This window comes from Fringilla coelebs (genome assembly GCF_963513975.1).
Source record: "Fringilla coelebs genome assembly, chromosome: 3".
Classification (NCBI taxonomy): domain Eukaryota; kingdom Metazoa; phylum Chordata; class Aves; order Passeriformes; family Fringillidae; genus Fringilla; species Fringilla coelebs.
Window position 1 is genome coordinate 103,213,778 of NC_140030.1, and position 19,458 is coordinate 103,233,235.

Sequence of the window (19,458 nt, forward strand, 5' to 3'; positions counted from 1 at the left end):
ACACTTCCAGGGGAACTCTTTTTGCCACCACACACAGGTGAGTTATCCATGCACAGTGCATCTCCAGGTACACAGGCTCTTTTTGCTCATGCATACCCACAGTGAGAGGGTACATGCAAAAGAACATGCAGAATTAAACACTTCCCTCTTTCCAGTTTTATCTCCTTCCACTATCCATAGCATGTTTCTGGTTGTTTAGTAGATAAGACACCCCTAGTGGCATCTACATGTTGGTGAAAGAAGGAAGTTTTGAATGACAAACCCCTCCTACTGTGTTCATTAAAGCTGGTTTAACACAGTAGCTGCCAATATGGAAACATTTAGACCCAATAAACTATTTTTCAATTATAACACATGTGTAGAGCTCCCTGTTTCTATGCTCTCTTCATTTTTAGAGCTGTGATATCTCACAATACCTTTCTGAGCTAAAATGGATCTCAGGTAAAATTCTCAGAAGTATCTGCAGCTCAATGGACTTTAATGAGATATATGGTCTTTGGTGTCAAAAGTGCTTTTGAAAATACTGCCTTTCAACTTTCCTTTGAATATTATCCTTATTTGAATTAGATTCCGGGAAATTATATCCCAATAGTTTTCCAAGCTTTATCTATCACTGACAACTGTCATAAAAGTCCTTGCCAAACGTCTTAGGATTTCAGGTCAATCCCTCAGTGCCTCCACTCTAGGGACTGACTCTCTGAAGCTGCTCTCAGAGGTCAAACCTCATTCTAGTGAAATTTCACACAGTTACCATTTTGCTCTGAAGCAGAACAGGCTTCAGGGAGGTTCCCAAAGTCCCTTGCAAAGGCAGCAGGGGGAGGCCAATATCACCTCATCCAGCAGGATGATAAAAGCCTTTGCCGCTTCACAGAAATTTCAAAAGAACCACTAAAGTATAATTTACCATTTTCCCCATCCCTATAAAGCTGGTAGTGTTTCTGACCATAGAAAACTCTCAATTACTCTTTTTTTTTTTACCATCTTTTGCTACAGCATGGGCATAAGAAAGTTATTTGAGAAAATTGAAAACTACAAACATTTATGAGCAGGCAATAATTTTTCATCTCCAACTCATCATTAATGAACATAATGTTTGCTTTAAAATAGAAATATCATGGCTAGATGGAAGAGCAAACAAATATTATAGTTTTGATGGACCTCAGGTATAGTAAAATTACAAGGAAAACATTCCTTTGTATGCTAATGAACAAGAAAAAAACTGTAAGAAGAAAGGTAACTCTGTTGACCGCAGAGGGTGGGTTTGCTCTGAGATTGAAAATGAAGAGGTAAATTATAACAAGGCACCTGGTGTTTGCAAAGCAAATATTTAAACTCTATCTAGCAACACAATACTTGCCTTGAAATATGTAGGCTCTCAGTTTTTCTGGCACCTGGGAAAAGTTGCTTTGTTCACATTTTCAAACTAAGACTGCACAATACCAGCCAACTACTTCATCCGTGGGATTCAATGTAAGATAAGGGTATAGACAACCTCTGAATTTTATTTAAGGTTTTCTTTCTTTATTTACTCAAGCCAGTAAATAAATAAAAAAATCACCTTTATCCACAATGTAAGAGTGCCTTTGCAGAAAAAGGAGTCTGGGAAGATTGAATACCATAATCCCATCTAATTTTGAAAATGATCACTGCTGAATGTTTTCTGAGGGTAAAAGTGTAATTGGTTATAGATAGATCAATAAGTAATTTCATTCAAAAGGAACTCAACTCTTCCTGAAAGTAGAGACATTCTCAAATAAAAATCAAATGAACACATTAACAAAGTTCAGACTAATCTAAACAACAAATTTTTATACTGCTCTAGTTATGTTTTTCTCAATTGATCATTTATTTATGACGCCATAAAACTCCATATGCTTTCAATTTTGATTGCTAGTTCCTTGCTTTAAGGCAGCTGAAATTACTTTCTAAGACTTCCTAGCCTGACAGTCTTCCTGCTTAAGATTTACCATCACAAAAGAATGGTGAAATCAGAGGACAAATTCTAATAATAACAAAAAGCACAGTCAGCTGTGATACACGGCAGTTCCACTATTAGATTCCAGGTTAAATCCCCCAGGATAAACATACCTTCCTCTGATACTGCTAAATTCTGTTCCATGTAATTACACTGCAATAAACTGCTCTGTCTGTATAGGTAGTATCTCAGTATGATTTTTAATTGAAAAGCTATGAAAAGCAGCACTGTTGCAGGAAAAAAAAGCATTTTGAGGATGTCTGAGACCCTGTACAACATCATATGCAATAAACCAGCATCACTTAGCCCACTGTTGACCCCAAAAGGTTCATTAACTGCCATCACCACACTCCGACAAAACAAATTGAAACCCTCACGAGCGCAAGAAGAAGCAAGACAAGGAGAAATCTCACGCCTTTGGCGAGATGATTACTTACAATATGCAGCTCTAAATAATCTCCAAGGCCAGTAGAACTGTCCACTCGCACCAGCACAGCCTCTTTTTGCACAGTGCTAAACCCTATTGCCAGTCTGTCTGCTCGAGTGCTCGGCCGGTCGTTGGGAGGCCACGTGTAAGTGATCTGTCCACCACCTTTGCTAAAGATATACGTTGTCCCCGCTGTTAGAGAGAAAAAAAAACAACAAAAAAAATAGAAATAAATATAATCAGCCCACTTGCACCGGTGCAAAGCCACGTGGAAATCATATGCCCTACATAAATCAGGTTCTCACAAAGTAAATGGATTCATAGGCTGTATTTCAATGTGAAGAGGTCTTTATCTCTAAAAATTATGCAGCAAGTGAAATATTAGTGGGTTTTATATTGTGCAATCAGCACTGAATATAACTTAATTGCAAATGAAACAACATGAAATACCAGAGCTCTGATTCAGAAATGCATATCTGTTTGGAAGAGTTCTTAAGCTTAGGCTTGATAAACATATTTCTGTGATGTGTAGAACAGGGATGAGTTAAACCAAATGCTTTTCCCAACTAGACCTATGCGGACAAATCAAGTAATTCTAGTTGCCTCCTGGCTGCCAAAAAAAAAAAAAAAATGCATCTACTTAGTTACACAATGAAAATGATACATGATGGTGGCCAGCAAAGCAAGATGTTAACAAATACATTCAGATAAGACTTTTACACATCTGAGGTTTATCATCTTGTGACAGATGGGGATAACAAGTGGAAACATACTTTACTTGTCATGTCAGGACAAAGAGATTATTCCACCATCTGAGTAAGCAATGGCTTATTTGCATAATGCTCAACGTACATCTTTCAAAAGGGGAAATCTTTACACATTACATCCAGGGTGCACTTACAAAATCTATAACCTGTTTGAAGCAAATGTTGTAATCCAAAACCACTTAGCACTCAGGTGCTTAACTTCATCACCAGCATATTTCCTCAGAACTAAAATAGCAGCATATCCGGACATTTTCCATTTAAAACTTGTGCCTTAACAACAGCTCAGAGCAGGCAAATTGTGCGTGCACTTGATCTTCCATAGGAAAAGCCACTACAAGTTGTCTACTCCTTTTCCATGAGGCTAGGTCAAAGCTTGGGAAGATAGGTTAATTCATTGTAAATACAGAAATCTAGCTTTACTATCTGTCCTAAACCGTCTCAAAGTGTGGCTACTCAATTTTATTGTATTTTATTTACTTATATTACATTTTATCTATTTTATTAAATAGCTAATGATAGGACAAGTGGGATTACTTTGAAACTAAAAGAGAAGATATTTAGATTAGAAACCAAGAAAAAATTCTTTACTCAGAGGGTAGTGAGGCACTAGATCAGGTTGTCAAGAGAAGTTGTGGAGAACCCATCCCTGGAAAGACAGGTTGAGTGGGGCCTTGAGCAACCTGATCTAGTGGGTGACATTCCTGTCCATGGCAAGGGGTTGGAACTAGATCATCTTTAACGTCCCTTCCAACTCTTACTTTTCACAGAATCATGGAATGGTTTTTCAGTTTATTCCACCCAATGCTCTCACTCCATACTTCCCATGTCCATGTAAGGAGACAGCACTTAAAAACATAACTTTAACTCTGTTACTATCTTTCAAGGTTGACCAAAAATGCTGTTAGCATATAAAGGAATCTAAAACCCCTTGAAGACGTGGACTTTGAAAGCCAAAGCCAAGAAGGACTGAAGGACTGTACACTCACACCACTTGTTCAGCTCCTAGATGTCTCAAAATCTTACTCTACTGCTGAGAAAGACTGCTTTGTGTCAGTCATGGTGCAAAAAGGACGCTTGGTCTTTTTGAAAAGATCTCATATTTATTTCTAACCTCACTTTTCCTTTATGGAATTACATGCCTATTAATTAGAGGTCTTTGGCAGTGCCATCACTCTAATAATTTATGCACGGTGCATACCACTAAAGTCACTGTAAATCTCATTTTATATTAATACACTTGTGGGATAGTTTCACTGTGCTTCAGATGGATCTGCTGGCTTTTCTCCTGATGCCAAAATACCAACCAGCATGTGTTTCAGGAGAGTTTGTCAATTTCTTCAGCAAAGACAAAGACAAGAGCAGGTCTGTTAGTTAAGATTTCACTTACACTTTAAGTGAAAACAGGTTTTATCTTCATTATAAAAAGATTTTTGGGAGAGTAATGAAGACTGGGGCTGTGCCAGGGATTGGTAATGGGCACAGGCAAAAGGTGTCTGGTCTACAATGTGTGTGACAAAGCCCTCCTCCTCCTGCTGCTGCTCTCCCACCCTTGCTTTCCTCCTAGGTAGTGGTCTGAAATGTGCAATAATCTGCTGTGCATCATTAATCTCCAGTTACAATACATCCTGAAACAAAGACACATTAGACAGGTAATGTCACCGCTGAGGGTCCCCAAGTTCTCCTCTCTGCTGCTGCTGTTGATTTCAAATCTCCAACTGATGAGTTGGGATCTCCATGGAGTTTATGTCACTGCGGTGTCTGGACTGAAAGGATTTGTTCTGTGTTGATGAAAAACAGAGGGCTTGATCCAAAGCTCATTAAAAACAGTGACAGCCTTACTGTTGACTTCATAAAACATTGTGTCAGGTCATGAATGAGGTTCTTATAAGTAACAAAAATGAGAAGGCTAAGAAAAAACAACTCCTTACACCTCAATGTCACAGATGGAGCTGTTAGAATAGTCCCTAAGATTTAAGTGGCAGCGCATAATTCTCCTTTTCTTGGTTGTAACAGATGTGTTTACCCAATTAAAAGACAAAGAAAAAGCCTGCCAAGCATGGTGGAGTCATACTGAATACAATGACCCAGAAGTAAGTCTTCAGGTCTGAACAATGAGAGGCTCTGCTGTTCTTATTCAGAGTGAATCTTTGCTGCATTTTTTTGTTAAGTACTGCCCTTCAAATCAACCAGGGAAGAGTAATTCATTCCATACCGCTGCTGCATTGAAGGCAAGGTCAATGTCGGTGGAGCTGGATAAATCTAGCTGTAAATCTTAAACTACATAGAATAAACATCAAAGTTAAAAAAAAAAAAAAGTATATCTTATTCACGAGGACATGTGGCTTATGGGTTTTTATGAGACCGCTTTCCCTCCTTTATAACTGCCCGTTTTGTAGCCCTTCGAAGCAACTGTGTGTCTGCTGAAAGACTAATTAATCCATGCTGATGAATACCGATCTGCCTCTGTCTGAGCTGCACGGGGAGTCACGTTCCTCGAATTTCCTGTATTAATTATGGAAAAAATGGGTCGGGAGCCATTTGAGAATAGATCCTCTGGTGTTTATATTTCAAGAAAGACAAATATAATAATGTAAAATTTATTACTCTGGGATTGATCTCAGCTTATAGCCCGACCTCCCATTAACTCTTAAAAGCTGGAAACTGAGCAGTTGTTGGAAACAACCCTCCTTACCACCAGGTTTGGGTACGGTAAGGAACAGGAGAGGAAGCCTAATTCACTTGGTTCATGAAGGCTTTTATGCTGTCTGACAAACCTCATAATGTCTCTGCTGCTCTTTCAGAGCATTGTCACGAAACCCCAGCCATCTCCCCTAGCTTGTGGCACTGCGTTGTTCGGGGTTTATCATCTCCAGAGAATTGAAAGCAGCGGAATTATAATGTCAAGAATAGCAATGCCATCAGCACAGTACTTGTAAGCAGGCAACTTTGTAGCATGCCAGCTATATCTCTCAGCCACAGAATTTACTGCGTAATTCTTTATGCTTCCATGCATCCACACAATGCTTAGGAAAAATGTCCACACAGCTCTTTGAAATTCTTACCCGTGAAAGCAGGGTTCCCATTGTCACAAAACGCCAGTGGTCAAGATACAGTAATGTTTTTTAATGGCCTGGGTCTCTGAAGCCCTACTTGTTTTCAAAATTCATCTTTATGAAATAGTGCATTCATTTCAGCACAGTCTGGCAGCAACTCAAGGACATCTGCTTACCTCTACAGTATTAGGCAGATAAATATTTTGTTTAGAACCCATTCACTGTATTTATTATTGTTTATGACTGCAAAGCTTTTCAATATTTATTGCTTTGAAGTCACATTTGATGTAGCTTAATAGTTTGCTCAAATCAACAGCTTTCTGCCTTCCTCATGTTCATTCCAATTTTGAGTTTAAGGTATATTGCACTGAAGTGTAATGTACATAATTCCATTTATCCCATATAACGTAAGTAGCATAATGTTTATTTTCAACATTCACATCAGGTTTCAGATGCTGATGGAGTGAATGCAATAGTTTGATTGAGCTCTGGACCCTCGTAAACTATGATTCCATCACACTCTGTGACTGAAAAACTGAAGACTGAAGCCTGTGAAGTTCAGTAATGAAAGCTGTTAACTGCCCTTTCATTAATAGAAAAGCAATTTTTAACTACCATTAAAAATATGAAGCATAAGGAGTGCTAGTAACAAGAAATTACCCAATAATGTAATTTTCTTCTTTCTGTATCTTATCAGTACTTCATTCTGGGATACAATGTGAACCCCCTTATTCCCACTGGTAAGTAATTACTTGCATTGATAAACCTGCTGAATCCAGTGAGACTATTTGTGCAGGCTACTATTAATTGCAAAGAATGAAGAATTTACAATATAAAAACATATATACACATGATTGTCCAAGCATCTATATAAAAGCATTAATTATATTTACTACGTTCAGAGGAGCATAGAAATCTCCATTAATACTAATTTTTTGCATATTCATCTATGTATTTTCAGTCTGCACAAGCTGAAGTTCAGAAAAGTACACAAAATTCCTGTGCATATATTTGTACAGATTTTCTAAGGCAAGTAAAGGAAGGAATGCTTCAAGCCAAAACCATGATATGCCAGGGGAAGAGAGGGAGAGGTGGGGGTTTCAGAATAGTCCACTTGGTGGATTAAAATACAACCCTTCTGTATTACTTCTTCTGAGGCTTTGATATGTCATTAATTATTCACACAGGAGAGAGAATACATGCCACAGGGTTGAGGTGAGGAGGGGATGGCCATTAGGGTTAGCCATGGGAAGGAGATGAAAAGAGCTGCTGGAAGAAGTATTTCAAACTAAAGACCAGATTGAACTGAATGCTTCCTGAAGGTGTTCTGATACACTCTCTCCCACGAATCTGGGCAGGAGCCTGAATATGGACTGTAACTGCTCTCCTGCAAGAGCACCATCAGGCTATTTAATAGCAGAAGAGGTGCATCGCATGGGGAAAGAGAAAATGTTCCAAGGGATTATTGCCTGTGGCTCTCCAAAGAGCTTGAGCCACAAGGGTAGCAATGGATGTCTTATTTTCTGGCCAGGTTCTCTTAGATTTGTGGAAAATAGGGACTAGGAGAATATTGATGGCGTTCCTTTGACCAAGCTTGGCAAACCTTGATAAAGGTTCAAAAAGTTTTCCTGGAAATTGGTTGTTACTCCAAACAATTTCTAGTTAGGTCCTTGTACCCATCTGACTGCATGCCTGAACCAGTACTGTTACAAACAGTCTTAAAATTTGTCACCTGTAAGGTCACAAGCTGCACAGCATAATTCCTTAGCAATTCCATTATTTTATTCATTGATTTTCCCTTCTTCCAGAGTAACTGCAACAAAACTCACTGACCAAAGCAGCACTGACAAAGATCATTGCTGGGGTTTGTTGTTAATATTGTCATTAATGATATCATCTTCTCTCTTCGGGTAAAGATGTAGAGGAAAATAAAGCAGATAGAAAATGTCTATCAGAGTCCTGTCAGCCTTTTATGGAGCCCACAAATCACTGTGCTACAGCTGAGCTCTAAAGTTCAATGTTTCTGTGAGAGACGCTGAAGCCACATTGCAACACCTCAACCAACTCAATCAGCTGGAGCAATTAATTTAAAAGAACCAACAAATCAGTATCTACTACTACTAATTCAAGCACAAATTTACATTGCATTATAGAACTCCTCTTCCCAAAGCACTAAGGTGACCCTGATTTGCTTTATCAGAGCCCACAGAACTTTTCATCACCCTGCATCCAATTTTTCAGAGAGCTCTATAAACCGGTGCTGTGTGTGGTTTATTATATTCAGCCATGCCTAAGGGCTGTCTCCAGGTAAAGGTCCAAGGGATAATAGAACCAACACAATCCCAAGTCACGCTGAGCATCCTGCCCTTTCCAGTGGCATTTGTTGAAGATTCAGGGTGCTAACACAGAAGCAAAGCTTTTTCCTCAGACCACAGGAAAAAAACCACTCCTTTTCCTACTTCTTCTTTCTTCCACTCTATGGCATTGGTATTTGGACAGTTCTTTATGTTTTACCTTCCATGCATAATAAATTGGATGAAAAAATACTCCATTCCCGTTCCTGGAGTTTTTGTTATTTAAATTCGCCAGTTGCTATCAAGCTCTATTGATAAATAGGCTCAGTAAGTGACAAGCTAAAATTTGTGAGTAACAATGGCTCAACAAACGTGTGTATCTATAGAGAACAACCCTGACACAGCTTAGCATCAGTATTCCAAGTCAGCATCATTCTTAGCATCATAAATGACAGTCATAATAAAAGTTTCAAAGAATTTAAGGAATTTTCCAACTAGAGTGATTTTAATATTTTAAATCAAGTAGCATCTTACACCTCAAATGACCCCATTGATTTAGATTAGATCACTTAACTGGAGTAAAGTGCTACTCAGTTTGAGTAGGGACATTGAACTAAGAGCCTCCAATTGTGTTTAAAATGAATATAATTTTGAGAAGGACCTTAGCTAAGCAAGAGGTTGCTGAAAGGACTCCTAAGAGGATAGAAATAAGGAGTATCTGTTCATCTGACTTATTACCACAACATGACTTGATTAAGTGAATGTCAATGGACTTGTTAACATTATGGCACTGATTCTGTAAAATTATTTTTATTAGCTTTGAAACAACCACAGGAAAAAAAGTTCTGTGGTTTGTTGAACTCATAAATATGTTCACTTATACAAAAAAAAAAAAATCACTATTTATTTTATGAAAGGATACAGTCGAACACAAACCTGACACAGAGTGATAAAAGAAAATTATTGTTCTCCTCCAGATTCTCTCAGTTTAAAAATTTTATAGGCTGCCTATTACCTATCAATTTCCAGTATGGATGCTGTTTAAAATCAATTTGAAACATTTCTGTATGAAATGTAAGGTAAGTAATTCCCCATTAGAGCCTTGGACCTTTATGCAATGTAGATGGGTGGAAAATGATATATTCTGGAAATTTAAATCCTGCTTTAAATGTCATATTGCACTCAACATAAAACATTTTAATCCATTAAAACTCTATTAAAGTTAACAAGGATACAACATGTCTGATTCTCAAAGCTTGCCAAAAAGTCAGATGGAAATTAAAAGCCAAGCATCTATAAATAAGGGAAGGTTTTATTCCTCCTACAACTTTGTCAACATATAGTTAAATTTCTTGAACACTGTCAACAGAAGTGGAAATTGTGTGGTTGAGAAACACATATGAGAAGGCAATGGATTAAAAAGTATTTCTAAACAGATAAAATGTAAAGGCACTGTAAAGGAAACTTCCCTGCCTGACCATCCAGGAGCCACTCTGGAGTCACCCTCACACCCCCTGAGCTGGGACCAGAGACCCTTCCCAGCTACACCCCCACATTCACACAGGCACACCAAGTCTCCTTCCCAGCTCCACACTGGGCTTCCAGAGCAGAGTCCCAGACCTACAGAGCCTTAAAATAGTTTAGTCATGGTGCAACAGCTAAACAACATAATAACAGAACAACAAAATAAAATATAATAATAGTTCAAGCTGGTGCCTTCAAGGGGGGATGCTGAGCTTTTATAACCTCACAGTCCAAGAGCACCAAACTCTATGTGGCTGGCTCCTGCTGTCCCTGAGTGTCCTGTCCCCTGGCAGGGACACCAGTCCTTGAGCCCACTTGGGGTCCTGTGGGGTCCTGGCCCTCCTAGCCCAGCCTGCAGCTCACACTGCAGCTCCACACCAAGCTACCTGCACTAAACATGCTCCTCAACACCACTGTCACATTGAAATAAGTCAAGTGCTCTCCAAGACAACAGGACAATTCCAGTCTCCACACTCCTGACTTCAGGAATTGAATTAACCACAGCTGCAATCAGTTCCATTAAAATAAACTACCTGCACATGCACTGATTTGCTTCTTATGGCTTATTAGTTGTTCCAAATCCAAAGTGAACACAGGCTGGTTAGCTGAAGGGATTTGTAACAGGATGCAGGAACTAGGACGTTAGCTCAAATACTATGCGGGTTGATAGACACCAAATGTTGTCACCATCTGTTGGTGCCCTATGTGAAATCATTCAGTGGTTCCAGTCCAGGGACTTTACAAACTCATCAGATACCTGGCAAAAGTTAAAAAAATCCCTAAGCCAAGTAACTTGAGCTGTTAGAGTTTCCAAGCTTGCTGACTCAGCTGGGAAGCCAATAAGTTGAAGACAGGATCTAGGACCTGAGTGTCTCTCACAAAAGTTGCTCTGCACAGATGTTCACATAGGCCAAAAACCAGTAAAAGAGAAAACAAAATTAAATTTTCTCTGTATAGGTCCATCAATAGGCAATGTTCTTGACAAAGAAATGATGATTATTTGTAGGTCATTATTTCATGCAAAACATTAGTGCCTGAAGTTATGTTTTCATTCAAGCACCTACGGCAGTATCCTGATTCTCAGAAGTGCTGTTGCATTTCTGGCAACCTTTAAAAATAACTCCCCTGTCCTTTAAATGGGGATCAAAACATTTGAAATAGCTGGCCTTAAGTCATTTAATAGTGTTAGAATGGACAGGAGCTTGGCTGCAAGTGCCTAGCATGCTTCTAGGCTAAAGTCTTTATTTCTTATTGGCTTTCTTACTAATACAATATTCCAGCTATCCAGTCTTGCATTAACTTAGTTATTTTTAAGTGACGTTTATATTATGTTCCTTGCTAAATTGTGCATCTCATAATTTAATCTTGAAAAATCCTTAGAGAGCTTTTGAAACTAGCCAAAACTTCTCTTGGAAGAAAGGTATCGCATGAAAAACTAAAGCATGCTAACTGCAAGCCTGCAAAAGTCACTGGAAAAGGATGCACACCCAAGGATGTCAGATGCTGGACTAAGATGTTGATGTTGCTTGCAGCAGAAAGATGGCACTGGCAACAACACAAACTACAGGGTTTGCTCAGAGGGAGTCTCTGCTGGGAACAGATAATTGTACTACGGGCAATGTGCAATGAAGTTTAATTTTGCTTTTTTGCCAAGGTAGTGGAGAGTAGTAAGAAGTTCTGTGGCATAAATATTCTCCTCCAAATTACCCAACTACTAATATTTAGCAGACAAAAATAGTCTTGTGGCAGCGTTTCTGAATGTTTTTGAGAAGACAGACGTGGACTACAGCTGAAGAAAAATAGAAAGAGCACGGTTTCTTAAAGATGTTACATCCTGAAAGGCAAAACTAGGATCCATTCTTCTTGTTGCAAAAATGAAATCAAATAAAATGCAAGAGAGGAAATCTTTGGAAAAATACCAATCCTCCCTGAAGCACATGAATCCACCCCTGAAGCAGCTGTTCAGAGATATCTCAGAAGGAGACCTGGCACGGGGAAGGACTGATGAGCAAGTTGCATATTGACTGCAGTCTTGTGGCATTGTACCATCTCCCTAATTCCAAGCATGAACAAAACTTCAGGATATTTTTGTTTATATACAAACCAAGTTTTAAAGCCAAAGCTAGCGTTCTCCAACATTATATGCACTCAAACCTCCAAAAAGTATCAGGTAAAAGAGGAACATGATATAAAAACGTCTGCATGGTTGCCTCAAAAGAGCTTGAAAATAAGAACCAGCAAGCAGCTACAAATGATACTTCATTTGGAGAGTTTCTGGAGTCATTATCCCAAGGATTGACTTTGGAACATCAGTGTTTACTTACATTATCAAATCTGTGCATGAAACAAACAGTGTTTAATAGGGGTACACAGACACAGCTGTATTTGTACTTGACTCTTTAAGATTATTAGACCATTATAATAAGAGCTAACGGGCCAGCCAGGTTGGGCCAATTCACTTCCTGCCCACTTCTTTCTGTTCTACTACATAATAGATTTTCAATTGAGGCCTGGCACAGAAACGCTGCATGCTTTGTCATTATGATAATTGCTGTCATTCTTCTTTGCAAAGTCCTCATGCTGCTGTTTGTAAGCAACAATTCCCTCCCACCAGATTCAGAGGATAAAGAGCTGCAGTCAAAAACATGCATCTTAATGCTTTTCACTGGGTTACACAGTTGAGTAATCAGAGAGCTTGGTTTAACCACTGCATTCCACAACCACTTTGGAGAGAACTTGACAATGTTTGGAGAGAGAGTTTTGGGCTCCAAACTGTTCAATCATCTCACCAGGGACTAACTCAAGTGCTGGCTCTGACACTCCATACCCAGTGCTGTCAGCTGTAACTTAATTCACTCGTGCATGCAAGAAAGGTGAGCAGTTAATCACCCTCTGAAGACTAACTCAGCCTAATTAGTGCAGTGATTTTGTGTAGGCCACTCACTTCCAAGGGTCTGGCTGGAGGAGATCATGATTGATTTTAATACCCTGAAGTGAAGATGAGCATTCAATAGTTTGGAAAGCCTTACTTTAATACAGTGCTTTACAATGACATATGCAGAGATGTCAGGAATCTTTCAAAACTCTAAGTGATACCAGCACATGTGGAAAATAATTCTGTGAAGAAAGAAAAATGGGTTATTCCTGAGGGCCTAAGTTCTCTCAAAAAAAATTCAACCCAAAGTAAAACAGGACATTTTCCCAAGAAAATGTCCTAACATTTCAAACACACTAAACACCAGTCCTGCAGAATGAACTGCACTACGCCAACTTGGAGGTTGTGAGGACTCCTGCACGACAGTATTTTCTCACAGCATTTCTGTAACGTAAAACATATTTCTAGGTATGTTTCTGCATCTCACACAAACATTGATTCCATTGAAGACACACAAATATTCGGATAGGAATTAAATGCTATTCGATTTAAAATGTATTTAGTTAAATTTTACAAGCCATAAGAAGGCTCTCTGTCTATTCACGTAATGAACATCAATCAGAAATTAAGAATCATTATTTAAATCCAGAAGGTTTTGTTCATATCCTGTTTAGTTCTCAAAGGACCCTACCTACTCACATGCTGGAGTCTCAGTAAGGAGGCTATTCAATGAGAAGCTGGCTTTGTGATGATATTGCCAGCATTTATAATAACAATGCAACCTAAACACTGCAATTAAACAACAGAGTAGTATTTTTGGAATACCCTGCTGTTCTAAAGTACATTGTGAATATTAACATATTCCAGTAAATTAGTTTGCTCTCATTATCATAAGCAATTACTTACTGTTTAGATGCTGCTGATATTAAATTGGCAAGCAATTTGCAAGAACTAATACATAGCATAAAAAACTTTTCACAATTCTAACCATATGAAAAGACAAGTGTTTCTAGTAACACAGTCCCTTACATACACAGAATTTTTAGAGAGACAGACATCTGTATCTCTTCCTATCACTTATCTTTTTTCAGCAGCAAGTGGATAAGTAACTACCTGAGGCTCTGTGACAAACTCTTTATAAACTTGGTTTTGATTCTGTGGAGCAAATCATAAATACCTCAGGCCAAGTACAACAGTAACACCTCATTCACACCAGAAAAAGAAAGTGTTTTCATGCTCATTTTTGAAAATAATAGTTTAGAAAATATATCAATGTGAAGTTCAGTTCTTTGCTCTCAAAGCTATTACTTTCCTGATACAACAGCGTCAGATGGTGAGGGTAAATCAACGCCTTTGTCCTCGAGATACAGCCAGGAACAGAACAAGGCATGGAGAACCTGTCCTGCTTTTAGCAATAATGACACCATAAGCCTCTTTCTCTTCAGTCCAAGAGAGCAGTAATCCCAAAGGCAATCACCTCTAAACTAAAACCCCAAGTTAGCAAAGAACCAGGACTACTTTTCTGAAGGACACTTAGTGAACATGACAGACATTCCTTGCCCGGTTTGTTCTGCTTTGCCACAGAAAATGCACGGATGGGGTAGCACGAGCCAAACATAACCCAAAGAGTCTAAAACCAAAGGAACAATTTGGTTTGCTCCTCAGCTTGGCCCAAAGTTTCAAATGAGAAGCACTGCATGGCTCATGTGACAGCACTGCTCAGGCTGCTGCACATGCAGAGATCATGGCAGAGCACAACCAAGGATGGGGGCCAAAGGAGAGGGTGTGGAATAGCTATGCTGTGGTGCACTTTGTGCCAAAGTCTAATTAGCAAGGTGGTGAGCAGCCAAAGGTTGAACTCAACAGTCTTAGAGGTCTTCTCCAACCAGAATGATTCTGTGAGTAGGTTATCCCTTCCCCTGAGTCAGCCTGGAGAGCCAAGGAGCAAGGATCCAGTAGTGCTATCAGCCCTCAAGCACCTCAAAGCTGTGCCTACAGCTTCAGGATGGGCAGGTTGATCCTTGTGCTCCTGGTGAGCTGGAAGAGCCCAGTATGCCCATGTGGGATTTCAGTCCCATGTTGCAGTAATGAACTCACTAACCCTGATCTGGTAGGATCAGGCACCTGTTGAAACCACACCATCAGCTGAGGGTATGAGTTTACACACTCCTTGTACGGGTATGGTGCCTAGCTGTTTATGCAAAACTGCCTTTAATGCAGCTGTGAACCTTAACGGGGACCTTGGGAATCCAGCATAACATAAACAATCCACAGCAGTTTAAGCAATTCCCAGAACGCATTTCTTAAAGTATAATTTGTGATCTCAGGTCTCAATCTTTCAGGCTATGTTTCAGTCTAGAACCAATTACTATAACCATCTTATCTTGCAGAATGCACAAGACTGTAATAGAAACATTAATGCACCCTTAACTCCAGCAGCCCAATGGTCCCTGTCTGCTGTGCTCAACTTTGTACTCTGCTGTTATAGATTATCAGGTTGAAAATATCTTTGCTAAAATTAGGCATAACTTTTAAAAATAATTTAGTCAGTTCTTAAATATATTTTCTCTTATTCCAAGCTGGAACAATTAAGCACCTGTCTTGTCAGTCTCTTAAAAAAACCACATCACTAAATTATTATTTTTTAAATCAAACCTTCCAATTAACTTTGTGAAGTAAAACCACAGACTTTTGCAGCTAAAAATTACGTGTGCCTTGGTCTCTGAAACAAAGGAATGAAGTTCTCATCTGATTAGCAAACACAATGTTTTGTACTTATTGACTTTGAATAGAAAGAAAATAAAATCAGCAACTGTTGTAATGAGAGTAGGGCTTCAGTCACTTCATATTTCCACTTTCATCAATCCTCCATTCCCTTCTTCTTCTAATCCTAATCTGCAAGGGTTCTGACAAATTGTTTGGTTTTTAACAATGTTGTAGCCATCGTGAGCAGCTCTCAGAGCCAGGGGACATGTCTCCAAACTATTCTCCTTCTGCTTGGAGAAAAAAATACCTTCCAGCTAACATTCAATATCAGTGTCCTTAATCTACCAACTCCTTCTAGGCTAAAAGAGAAGGAATGGAAGCATCAAATTACATTTTGATAAATAAAAGATGATGCATAACAGCATACAAGGAAAAACAGATTTTTCACAAATCCCAAAAGATCTATTTCTACATTTTCTGGAGAAATCCCATCCCATCTACGTTCAGGATCTTGCTGTACATCACATTTAGACACAGGATTGTTAAACTAGAGCTATAATGAAAAATGCAGGAATATTTCCTTAAACAGCAATTTCTATCCATTTCAATTAAACCTCCCAACCCTCTTTAATGTTTGTAGACCCAAACAAGGCTTTTTCATATCTGTATTACACAGAATCTTAGCAGTGGTGAAAAATGTTCTGTTTCATGAATGTGACATTTCACAGGACAGGATTCCTCCCTCTAGCCTCATAATTTAATAATATCAAAAACTAAGGGAATCTGAACTTTTACTAAGAAAGAGTCGATTGTTAGAACTAACAGCCAAAATGAGAATTTGCATATGTGACCCCAAAATACCTTAAAGATACCTTAAAAATAAAGAGGAATTCCTAACTTGCAAATTCAAATAGCAAGGTACTTTTATATTTCATGGCAGCTTTTCATCCTCTCTCAAACTTAAACTTGCATGTGAGTACTTTCCTACACAGATCAGGCATGGGTTTAAGGGAAAAAGCTGAGGGTAGACACATGCCACAAATAAAGGAAAAATACAGAAAAAGCTTTGGATTAGAATCACACTGTCCCTTCAAGAGTAAAATCAACAGAATTAACCTGACACTTAAAAAAGAGTCACAAGAGGGCACAAGCAAAGAAGAGGATGTTATGAAGTAATTAATGTTGCCCTGTGAGCCTCTTTATGCTCATGCAAACAAGCCTCTTTAAAAGATTTTGGACCTAAAGAGCAAGTCTTGCTCTGAATTGTCGTGATGCTGGCTGGAGAAGCCTGCTGCTGTTAGGTCAATCTGATAAACTTGACATAATAGTAAAGCACAGCCAAATCTCATGCAAATCCTCTGAATGCATGTCAAACTAGCCTGGATCCCTCAAATACCAGGCTGTTATCCCTGTGTTATCCCTCTTCCCTAGGTCAGCAGTAGTGTCCAAGAGACTTAGTGGTACATTGCTTCAGGAAGCTGATGCAGCTCCCCGGATGCTTCTTCCTCCTCTGGAATAACCTGGATGGCCCTTTCTGAGTGCTGTGGAAGTTCAGCTGCCAGTGCACTCTGCTCCTGGAACCTGGGTTAGGGAACACTTAAGTATTTTGTGGATGCTTCATCTGCTCAAGGGATTAAGCTAATTGTATAAGACAAAAAAAATGAAAGTCACAAAACTGCAGATAAACAGAATCCATGAGGTTCTCCAGTAATGCAAACATAACTGATAGTCAGCTTCTACAAAACCTACCTAATTAGAGCTGTTATCAAAATGAAGGCCATGTTAAAGAGTACTAAGCACACCCTGTACTTATGCTGATATTCATGTTAATGCTCATCAAAGTAATTTCTGTTTTAAAAGAGATGATTATTTAGTACCATTATCAGTCTCAGCCTCAATACTATGCTGTCACTATTATGCAGAGACCTCAGCTTCAGAAAAAGATTTATTATCTCAAGTGCTGAACCAGTATGAGCTCCATATCTCAGGCAAAATACAGCTTCTGCAAAAATAAAAAACCCCAAAACCCAAACCCGTTCTGTTTGAGCAAGACACTGTGCCCCTTAGGCTTCCCTTCAGTGGAGGTGGTGACCTGGATCCTTCATCAGTAACTCAATTTATTAATTCTGGACAGCATATAGCAAACTGCTTTCTGTAGCAATTTGCACTGATGGAGGAGAGCTGCTGAGCAACTTTCCCCTCCTTTAAAGAACACACTTCAGCTGTCACGTCCTGTACAACAACCAATGTTTTCCCTTGCTTCTTTCAGCTGCTTTCCAAGTTGGCAGTCTTAAGAAAGCATTTTCAAAAGAAATCAAACTGGTGTGTTTTTCCTCATGCTCTTCTATGCAAGGTTTCATAAAGGAATAAAGTGCCATTTCATCTGAAAAGGTACTCTGAACTATTATATTTTGGGATTTTCTGCCTCAATGTGTTTCATTTATTTGCTTGCACTCAAGACAGATAGTAAAAGAGCAAGCAGCCTGACCTTTGGACAATTGTCAAAAAAGCCCAACTCTGCAGCTACAACAACCAGTGTGACCTTCTTCTCTACCTTCAGCAGCCAACAATCTCACACAAGGAAGGAGAAAAAAAGCAGCCTGGCTTAGGTAGAAAACCGGACTGGGTCAGGTAACACAGCCTGCTCTCAAAGCACTTGTAGATGAGCACTTTGTGAACCCTCCCAGAGCATCTGGGACCTACCAGCTGAATTCCTGTTCCCTGTGATGCCCTGCCAGCAGCAGCAGCTGCCAGCTTTGCCAGAAGAGATTTATCCCCGTTTCTGCAGCTCTGTCACCTCAGACTGGATATCTCATATCATCTGTTTTTCTGAGGGCACCATAAACACCTTATTATTCCCTCCTTCAAAATCCATATCCAATTTTCACAGCTGCTGGTGTACAGAGCTGGCAGGAAGGCTTTGAGAGTATGGCTCCATGCACAGAGACCTGAGAACCTCCAGCCTTTACCCAACACACCACTAAAAACCAGGGTAACTTCCCAGCAGCATGCTCACTGCAGCAAATGGGCTGCACCATAGGCCAGAGTTTGCTCCCAAAACATTTCCAAGGTCAAGATCACCAAAAGCATTTATTGCAGCAGTGCTGGGAAGTAAAACACAAAGTGGATATAAACAAACAGGAAACCTATCATGAGCATTGTTAATTCTCAAAAGTGCTACACTCCAACCAAAATACAGGCAGCATGTGTCAGTCATTCTCTTGGAAATAGAAACAGCCACTGTATTTTCTGACTCCTTTCTATACTGCCTCAAAAGTGGCTTGGTTTTATTAGGAGAAATATACAGTGCAATATCCTATGCCATGCAATATGCTCCACGACTCAGAGGGGATATGGTTGATTTTATTGATTCAGTTTTCACACTGCTGTAACCCCATTATTGCCAGCAGAGCTACTGGAAACTGCAAGCAGATTCTAGATTGATAGACTCTGCTATTTCTAATTTTCTAAAGTATACAGCAGGCTTTATTTCTTTTTCTTGCCTTTTTTTTTTTTTAATTTGGATTTTCCTTTCTAATAAACCCACTGCTGTGGGACACCTACTCAATGGTACTCTAGTAAAAAAGGGACAGAATTCATTCCATTAGAGGCATTTACTGTATTATTAGGATTTTACAACATGATAGCATAATCTATCCTTTGCCTGAAGTAAACACTCTTAAAGGAAAGTCCACAGGGAGAGTAAAACTGAAGCATTTTTTCACGTGGTGAATACTAATCAGATATATAGCCAGAGGAAAAAAATAATGTTCTAACAGGAAGATACAGCAAGCAGACCACAAGACAAGCACGATACCAAGGAATCAAAATATGGCT

General features: G+C 39.2%; 1 protein-coding gene across 1 annotated transcript in view; it reads right to left on the bottom strand.

Moving 5' to 3' along the window:
- Positions 1-19,458, bottom strand: part of NRXN1 (neurexin 1) — a 667,470-nt gene that overhangs the window by 206,438 nt on the left and 441,574 nt on the right. The window contains exon 13 of the mRNA XM_084203402.1: positions 2,413-2,594. Within this exon, the coding sequence (XP_084059528.1) occupies positions 2,413-2,594 (182 nt within the window). The remainder of the gene's footprint in view (positions 1-2,412; positions 2,595-19,458) is intronic.